We start from the raw sequence: 9,487 nt of genomic DNA on the forward strand, positions 1-9,487 counted from the left end.
AGGGTACCTGCCCCTATCTCGTCCCCTTTTAAATTCTGAGTTTGAGATGAAAATGTGAGAGTGATTTCCTCCACTGTCACTCAGCTCTCTTTTTTTTTATGGGAAAAGGATGAATGAGAGGCCCTGAGGAAAGTGCTAGATCCAAATTTCTGATCCTCAAACCAGGGCTTTTCCCAAGCACTCTGTCCATGTGAGCCTGCCGCTGATGGCCAGGGTCTGGAGTGATGCTGGGCACTGGCCCCGCCCTGAGTCTGCTCAGCTCCCTCCCTGCCTCAGTCCCATCACATGAAAGGGTGGAGCTGAACCTTAACCTCAGGCCCAGATGGCTCTGCCAGGACAGGTCTGAGCACCTTGGGCCAGTGCTGTCCATGCCTGTGGTCCCTGTTTCTGGGAACTAATGTGGCTAACCACAGGCTCAGGCCACATCCATGAGCCTCTGGGCCAGAGTGCCCCAAAGCCACAAGGTAGAAACGACGAGTGAGGAGGTGGTTCTCAGGGCTGGCAGACAGGGCTCCATCAGCTCAAGCCTGCTGTCTGGCAGCCCTGGATGAATGGGTTCTGGAGAGTCGGCATTTTCATCTGTGAAAGGTGTGACACAGATCCGACAACACCAGAACCAAGGACCAGAGCTGTAGATGAGGGGCTCTGGCTTCAGTTAACTGGTGGATCTCCTGGACCTAGCATGAAGCCAGGCACAGGGGGCTCGAGAAGCAGAAGAGGAAGACCAGGGAAGAAGCGAGGGCAAGGATGGGATTCATTCCACTGTCAGACGCTCCCTTTGCTGCTCGGAATGAACCCCGTCTGGCCTCGTTGCTTGCAGTCTCAGAATGAAGGGAGAGAAAACATCACATTGGTTTTGCTCATACTTTCAAGGAACTGAAAAGGCATAAAACACACACCCTCCTTTTTGACCAGTCTGGCCATTTGTTTTCCATCCATGTCTCTGGGTGTAAATGTCTCTATAGACATCATTCCCCTGACCTGGCTGACCCACTGGTCCGCAGTCATCCCTAACTACAGAACACTCACAGGAATGGCCTGATCCTCACTTTTTCTTTAGAAGAGGCAGACGGTAAACTTTTTAGGTTTAATGGTTTTTCTTTTCTTTCCTTTTTTTTTTTTTTGGAGATGGAGTCTCACTGTTGCCCAGGCTGGATTGCAGTGGCGTGATCTTGGTTCATTGCAACCTCTGCCTCCTGGGTTCAAGCAATTCTTCTGCCTCAGCCTCCTGAGTAGCTGGAATGACAGGCATGCGCCACCATGCACGGCAAATTTTTTGTATTTTTAGTAGAGACGGGGTTTCACCATGTTGGCCAGGCTGGTCTTGAACTCCCAGGCTGGTCTTGAACTCTTAAGTGATCTGCCCGCCTTAGTTTGTAATCCCAAGGTGCAGGCACTGCAGGCGTGAGCCACCGTGCCTGGCCTTTGTTTTTGGGTCAGAGTCCTGCTCTATTACCTAGACTCAAGTGCCTGGTAATAGTTCATAATTCACAGTTCACTGCAGCCTTGAACTCCTGGGGTCAAGTGATCCTCCCACCTCAGCCTCCTGATTAGTTGGGACTAGAGGTGCACATCATCAAGCTTGGCTAACTTTGAAAATTTTTCGTAAAGACATGGTCTCACTATGTTGTCCAGGCTGGTCTCAAATTCTTAGTCTCAGCCTCTAAAGCTCGGAGACTACAGGTGTGTGCCACTGTGGCCAGATGGCTTTGTGGATTCTACCATCTCTGTCACAATTATTCAACTCTGCCACTGTGGCAGAGTGGCACAGAAAGCAGCCCCAGGCTGCATAAACAAATGGTGTGGCTAATGTTCCAATAATATTTTATGAGCACTTAAGTGAATCTCACATGATTTTCATGTGCCATAAAATATCCTTTTGATTTTTTTTCAACCAATTACAAATATAAAAGCTATTCTTAGTTCTTAGTTCATGGGCCACAGAAAACAGGCGGCAGGTTGGATTTGGCCTGTGAGCCATAGTTTGCTGACTCCTACTCTAAGAGAACAGGTGTGAAAATTCACATTTATACCAGAAACAAAATGACTGACATGGTGGAGGGATACTATCCTGTACAAAGAGGCTGTGCCAGTGTATTCCTTCAGAGTCGGAACCCCGCCAGGCACTGAAAACATGATTCCATCCATCCTCCTCTGTCCTGGCCATCTCTCACCTCGCCTGCCCTGCTTCCCTCTTTCCTGACAGTCAGATCTGAAACCAGGTAAAATTGTGTTCAAGACGAAACTCGTCCAACTCCCCCTAGCCAGACTTCTGACTGCTCCTTAGCCAGAACTTCAACACATGATTTGGTCTCTTGAAAAACAGCAGCTTGGCCAGGCATGGTGGCTCACGCCTGTAATCCAAGCACTTTGGAAGCCAAGGCGGGCGGATCACCTGAGGTCGGGAGTTCAAGACTGGCCTGACCAACATGGTGAAACCCTGTCTTTTAAAAAAAAAAAAAAGAAGAAGAAGAAAAAAAAGAAAAAGAAAAACAGCAGCTTGGAGAGTACAAATCCCAAGGAGTCATAAGGGAAGGCAGAAGAGCCCAGAAGCTGAGAGAAACGCAGCCTATGGCCATTTTGGTGGAGAGGCAGAAACAATTGGCACTGGAAAGCATTTATTACAGCATAATTCAGCAGCTGTTAAAGAGTGGGATGGCACACGTACGCATGTTATATTTTATTTTTATTTTTTTGAGACGGAGTCTGGTCTCCGCTCACTGCAACCTCTGTCTCCTTGGTTCAAGTGATTCTCCTGCCTCAGCCTTGAAGTAGCTGAGATTACAGGTATGCGTCACTATACCTGGCTAATGTTTGTATTTTTAGTAGAGATGGGGTTTTGCCATGTTGGCCAGGCTGGTCTTGAACTCCTGGCTTCAAGTGATCCACCCACCTTGAACTCCCAAAATGCTGAGATTACAGGTGTGAGCCACTGTGCCTGGCCCTGCAGGTTATATTTTAGAAAGTTATCTTGCAAAGTAGCATTTAAAAAGTTCTGGTAGTCTTCTGGTTAAAAATGGCAGATTTAAATGCATTTACTTCTACTTCCTAAGGAAAAGGATCTTTAAAAATTAAACCTAAAAGAGGTCAGGCAGGGTGCCTCATGCCTGTAATCCCAGCATTTTGAAAGGCCAAGGTGGGAGGACTGCTTGAGCTCAGGAGTTCAAGACCAGCCTGGGCAACATAAGGAGACCCTCATCTTAACAAAATATAAAAATAAATTAACTGGCCATGGTGGTGCATGCCTGTAGTTCTAGCTGTACAGAGGCTGAGGTGGGAGGGTCACTTGAGCCCAGGAGGTCGAGGCTGTAATGAACTGTGATCGCACCACTGTACTCCAGCCTAGGTGACAGAGCAAAACATAAATCACAGTCAACCTAGTTCATCTCAGGAATGGAATCCCAGTCCAGCAGTGAGGAAGGTCTTGAAATACTCCTATCTGTTGTGTAGTATCCCCAAAAGGCTCAGGACCCTCTGGAAGGAGAGAAAGGCAATAAGCAGAAGAATTAGCCAAAAATCTGTTTCAGGAGCTCCTGAATCCCTGGAATCTTGCCCCAGCTCTGAATAGCCTTAGCCACTGCCCTGCCCAACCTTCTATGGACAGGAGGCTTCTATTCTTGGAGAGGCAAAATGGAGGCGTCTGAAAGGGGGGTACCAGGTGCAGCTGTTGGGAGTATCCTGAAAAACAGAGGGACTAAGTACAAGTTTAACTTTGCTTCTCTGCTCCTAAAAAACCTCAGACAAGAGACGAGAGGCCCAGCCACATCACTACACCGTGCAGTCGGCCGGTTTTTAATGCCTCACCTGGAGGAGAAACACGGAACATTCGGTTTATGGGGAAAGCCTGGAACCCACGGAGGTCAGACAGTGTGCAGGCAACACACTCTGCATGAATGTGAAAACCGTAACACACCGCGACCATTCTCAGAGCAAGGAGACTGAGAAATGACCTCAGGAAACAAAAAGAATGCCTCTACAGAAAGAGTTTAACTTGAGTATTATTGTATGAGAACAGGCATGAAAGCCTCAGTAAAAGAACTGGGAGATGAACTCCAGAAAATCTCCCAGAAGGTAGATTTTCAAAGCAGGCAGGCAAGCAAAGCAGGAATGGCTGTGAGAAGGTGGTGGAGGGCTAGCTGAGGGTGACAGATTGGCTCCCCTGCCGCGGGTGGCACTTCCAGCCCCAGCCTGGAAGGAGGGAGCAAGTGTGAGCATCCAGCCTTCCCTCCTCAGCAACTCTTTCCCCTCAGAAGTAACTCAGGGGCTCAGGAGACAGATGGTGGAGTCAGAAGAGAGGAGGGTCTGGGTCTACCTTTGGGACTGGGGTACAACCCAACACGCACGCTAAACTTAGTGTGGGCAGGAAGCTAACTCCCACATGTGAAAGCACAGCGATGCTGAGGTCTGTTAGCGCACTTAGGATACTCCAACAGACAAGATGATACATTTAGAAGAAAGGCCAAGGGGTCTGAGACCTGAGGAGTAAGAAATATAAAAAGAACAACAAAAAACCCTCTAATATTGAAGGCATTAAAAAAAATCAGTGAAATTTCTCCAAATAGAAGGGCGTGGTGTGTACTTTGAAAGGCTCTGTCGTCTGTCTGGCAGCGTGGATGAAAACACCCACACTGGAAAGTCAGAGGGTTCAGGGGACTGGGGAAGCGCGTATTTTTAGTAGAGATGGGATTTTGCCATGTTGGCCAGGCTAGTCTCAATCTCCTAACCTCAGGTGATCTGCCTGCCTCAGCCTCCCAAAGTGCTGAGATTACAGGTGTGAGCCGCTGCGCCTGGCCCCAAATTCTTTGAGAGGTGGAGCTGATGACTTCCTGTGCCACTCCACAGCCCTCTCTGCCCTGACTGTGTCTGAGCTTGTAACTGTTTGAGCAGTAACATATGGCAGAAGTCATGCCGCGCCAGCTTCCAGGGCCAGGCCTCTCTCTGGGGACCTGTCCTTGGACCCAGCCACCATAATGTGAGGAAGCTCACGCCAGGGATGCATAGGATTTCCAGTTACAGCCCAGTGGAGGCTCCAGCTGACAGGCAGTGTCAGTTACCACAGGGTGGGATGATGAGGGTCCGACTGTGCCCCCCAGTCAACGAGTCACCGTGTGTCCAAACACCCCCAGGCTTTGAGTCCATTCAGCAAAGGCCCCAGATACTGTGGAGCAAGACAAAAACCTCATAGTGCCATCCAAACTCCTGACCATCTGTCAGCAGAATAAAATGGCTGTGCCTCGTGTCTGTCAGTTTGGTGCAGTTTGTTACCAGAACAATTGAAATTAGAGACGTCAGTGTGAACTCATGGATTTCAATACAGAAAGATATGGAATAGAGAAATAAGTGGTATATGTATGCATCCATGTACGTGTGTGTACATTTCTAAGTTCTAACAGCTCAGAGTTCCTGTGTGGGAGCAGTGACTCTCCACCTAGCCCCCAGAACTTAGCCTCTAAATATCATTTCCACTAAAAGGAACCATTTCCCACCACAAAGAAACAGATTAAGAGCCACGAACTGGATCCATCTGCAACAAAGAGCATTATTTGGACAACTTGGACAAACAGCTGAGCTTGAACTGGGCCTAAGGATTGGGTGGTGGTTCCACCTCCGTGTTAACTTCCTGATTTTCCAGGTGGTATTGTGCTATGTAGGAGAATGTCCTTGCTTGTGGGAAATCCGTGCTTCACACCACAGAGGGTCTATGTGTTCAAAACAACCTTGGGAAAACAGAAAGAAAACAGACAGAGACAATCCCGGGGGTGAGCATCAAATGGAACCCAGAAGCCTCGTGTGTTGAGCACACTTTGTCTAAATTCATTCTGTGGACTCAAAATGTATGTTTGTAAGACATTTTCACAGTTTAAAAATCCCTCAGTTACTTTTAAGACTCTTCAGACCCGATTAATTAGTTACGTGACACCAGTGTTGAGGTAGGAACACTGGGGATTGCAAATGTCCCTCCAGACCCCTTGGCAGGTGAGGTCAGAGGGCAGGTGCACGGATGGCCAAGCTGGCCAGCTGTGGCTTACCCCAGCCCAGGCTTCTTCTGTGGGAGGCGGCTGGGCGGCTGTGGGGGCAGAGGTGGGGGCCTGCTCTGTGAGACCCCAGGCGGGGCAGGCTTGTTTGGCTGGCTCAAGGCTTCCATCATGCTGGGCGTCTTGGCAACGGGAGGGGGTGGCGTGGGGGTCAGGGGATCTGCGGAGAGAAAAGGAGAGATGTGCAGAGGGTCACCCATGGAGCTTCCCACTCAGACCTCCTCACCGGAGGCTTTTCTGATAATGGCTTCATTTTTCTATTGCTATTTCATAAGGAAAAACCTACTGCTATTTCCTTGTTGGTTTTCAGAAAACTGTATTAGCAGGGAGTCCTTTCCAAACTAATAAGGATGCTTCGAGCCTAAAGTTAGGATGACAATTTCTATTAGCCTGTGAGTGAGTATTTTCTCAGCTAGAACTCCCTGTGGGAAAGCCAGCAGTTTCCTGCTCTAGACTCTGAGACCCAACTGCAGGAGGCCGGGTCCTTGGCTCTGCCCGGGGAAGCAGAGCCTGCTTTGCACCTCGACTGGCCTGTGGACAAAAGGACGAGGCCCTATCCACTTATCAGACTGCTGGGCAGGGTGGAGCTGAGGAGAGATCGGGAGCTATTAACTTTAATAACAGCTCCTCAGTCTGCAGAGTGGGTGGGGGAAAAGTTATTACTGTCTACGTTTTACAGAAAAGGAGGCTCAGGCCCCCAGAGGGGAGGAGCTCTTGCCAAGGGTGGTAAAAGCTGGTAAGACCTGGAGAGAGGCTGTGAGCCCAAGTCTCCTTCCTCCATTTCTCCTCCCTCCGATGGGCATTAAGCCCTCTCTAAACGTCAGGCTTATCATCCTGGGCCTCTTTGGAGGCAGCCGCCTGCTCAGGATGGGTAACACATAAGGCGCTGGGTTTCTCTCTGCCAGGAAAAGCCAGGAAGGATGAGGCCTTCAGCGGAACAAAGAGGAAACCTGGGGTAGGAAAATGAAGGGATCCAGCTTATGGTTTTTCTTTTTTTCCATTATTGTTTCCTTTTTCCAATTTAAAGGAAAAGTCAAAAGGCTAACTCTAGCACACAAATGCAGCCCCAGGGACACCAGACAGAGAGGCAGGAAAGTGGGCCCTGGCCTTTGGTGTGTTCGCCTTGGAACCCTCTGGAAGACCCTCCCAGACCCACTGCTCCTGGCTCTGCCGCCAGCACGTGCACACATGGCACTGACTTTAGCTGGGGCTCGCTGCTTTTAATTTTAACTTATTCTAAGGAAGTCTCGAGTACCTCGGCTCAGGAATTCTCATGCTGTGGAAGCAATGAAGCCCAGAAATGCTGGACTCCCTGCTCCTGGGCTGCTGCAGCAGGAGACAGGGCAACGTCCAGGGCTCGCTTCACTCATCCAGTGAAAAAAGATGCCCTCATTCTGCACATTGGAGAAAAACTTCCTAAAAACCTCCTCCTGCTTCTCTCCCCAAGGTTTTCAGGACTTTCAACCACATGTTGACATTAAAGAAAACATGCCAGGCTGGGTGCAGTGGCCCATACCTGTCATCCCAGCACTTTGGGAGGGTAAGGTGGGTGGATCACTTGAGCCAAGGATTTCAAGACCAGCCTGGGCAACATGAGAAAACCCCATCTCTACAAAAAAATACAAAAATTAGCTGGGCATGGTGGCTTGGACCAATAATTCCAGCTACTCAGGAAACTAAGGTGGGAGGATCGCTTGAGCCCAGGAATTGGAGGCTGCAGTGAGCCATGATCGTGCCACTGCACTCCAGCCTGGGCGAAAGAGACCCTGTCTTAAAAAGAAAAACAAGGCCAGGTGTAGTGGCTCAAGTCTGTAATTGCAGCACTTTGGGAGGTTGAGGTGGGTGGATCACCTGAGGTCAGGTACAGAGACCAGGCTGGCCAACATGGTGAAACCCTGTCTCTACTAACAATAAAAAAAAAAAAAATTAGCTGGGTGTGGTGGTGGGCACCTGTAATCCCAGCTACTTGGGAGGCTGAGGCAGGATAATCGCTTGAACCCAGGAGGCAGAGGTTGCAGTGAGCCAAGATTGTGCTACTGCACTCCAGCCTGGGTAACGGAGCAAGACTCTCTCTCTCTCAAAAAAGAAAACAAACAAACAAAAACAAAAAGCCAGATTGTAATCCAAGTGACTGTCCCCAAATATTGAAAATCACCAAATGGCCAAAAGAAACCCTGGGGTACTATGTAAAGGAGGAAATGCTGCTGAAATGCTTGGGAAGACAGAGGAAGGGAGTGAGGGGGCTACCTTGGTGATGCAGTCAGGGGACAGGAAGGAGTTTGCAGCTGTGACTGGGAGGCTGGGGGGAGCTGAGAGCCCTGCACAGGAGTCACAGGGGGCCGTACAACACGGGGCACCTGGCACGTGTCTGTGCCGGCAGGTGTGTGGCTCCAGAGAGCACCCCCCGCCATCCAGATCTACAAAGCCCACGGGCAAGAAAGGCAAAAGGAAAAAAACGTACTGGTAGATGTCACACGAAGAGGGGGCAGCGGTGGATGGACAGCTGGCGGATCTGACGAAGATCGCTGCCGGCTTCCACCGTCCACACTTACAGAGTTTGTCTTCCACAGGGTGTTAGCAGAGGAGGCTGTCTGAACTGAACCCACACGCATGCACACAGACGCATGCATGCACACACAAACGTGCACACACAAAACAAAAACAGAAACAGAACACTGCGTTATTGATCCTCCCCCTTATGAAACCATCAGTATGACCCTTCCACCTAGAACCCTGAACTGTTTTACTCCTGTTTACTTCTGTCTCTGGCGCGTGGAAGATAGACGCTGACACCTGCTAAACCAAAGTTGTTTCAAGGACTATTCTCAGTTGGTTTTCTCAATCTGTGAAATTTAAAAATTCCTGAGTTCATTTCTCAAATATCAGTATCATTTGAAGAGGGAAATAAACAGCCACAATGTTCTCTTGCGAGTTTTGCATTTGGAGCTTCTGAACTTTTGCTCCTCTCCACCCTCCAACCAAGTCCTTCCCGTGGGCCATGGGAGTCACCACCATGCGAACAGGAGCACTGTGTGCCCAGTCAGTGCAGGTGGAGGGCAGAGTGCAAATCAGACACTAGGGGAGGGGCTTTCTCTCCCTCCCACAGACATATTTCTGGCTGAAAGCAGACACAGATGATACCAATCAGGTTCAGGTGACCCACAAAAGAGATGGCATTTCCCAGGTCACAGGCCCTTCTTCTGCCTCACAAACGTCCAAGCTCAGGTGCCCAGGGCCCAGGTACGAGGTATGACCCCGTGTTTGAGGTTGTGCATGGCCCATAGGGCACGGGCTGGGCCTGGAAATGGGCCAGGCCACAGGGTCCAGAGGAAGCCTTCGAGCTCCTTCCGTGGGTAGCCAGGTCTGCCCCAAGTGCAAGGCTGACACTGTCAACTCCATTTGCTATTTTTTTTTTTTTTTTTTTTTTTTTTTGGGGGGAGTTTTTCTTTTTT

At 49.5% G+C, this 9,487-nt stretch overlaps 1 protein-coding gene across 5 annotated transcripts in view; it reads right to left on the reverse strand.

Annotated features, from left to right (window-relative positions):
- The window catches only part of ASAP2 (ArfGAP with SH3 domain, ankyrin repeat and PH domain 2), a 188,903-nt gene that overhangs the window by 5,832 nt on the left and 173,584 nt on the right, over window positions 1-9,487 (reverse strand). For 2 of the 5 annotated variants that reach the window (XM_032294171.1, XM_032294170.1), the window contains 2 exons: window positions 8,497-8,631; window positions 6,030-6,195 (listed from right to left, as the gene is read on the reverse strand). In XM_032294171.1, the coding sequence (XP_032150062.1) occupies window positions 6,030-6,195; window positions 8,497-8,631 (301 nt within the window). Of the gene's footprint in view, window positions 1-3,320; window positions 3,475-6,029; window positions 6,196-8,496; window positions 8,632-9,487 lie in introns of those variants that run through there. The other 3 variants (XM_032294173.1, XM_032294172.1, XM_032294174.1) reach the window with 2 other exon arrangements.

This window comes from Sapajus apella, unplaced genomic scaffold (genome assembly GCF_009761245.1).
Source record: "Sapajus apella isolate SASKATOON/1434 unplaced genomic scaffold, GSC_monkey_1.0 scaffold31, whole genome shotgun sequence".
NCBI lineage: Eukaryota > Metazoa > Chordata > Mammalia > Primates > Cebidae > Sapajus > Sapajus apella.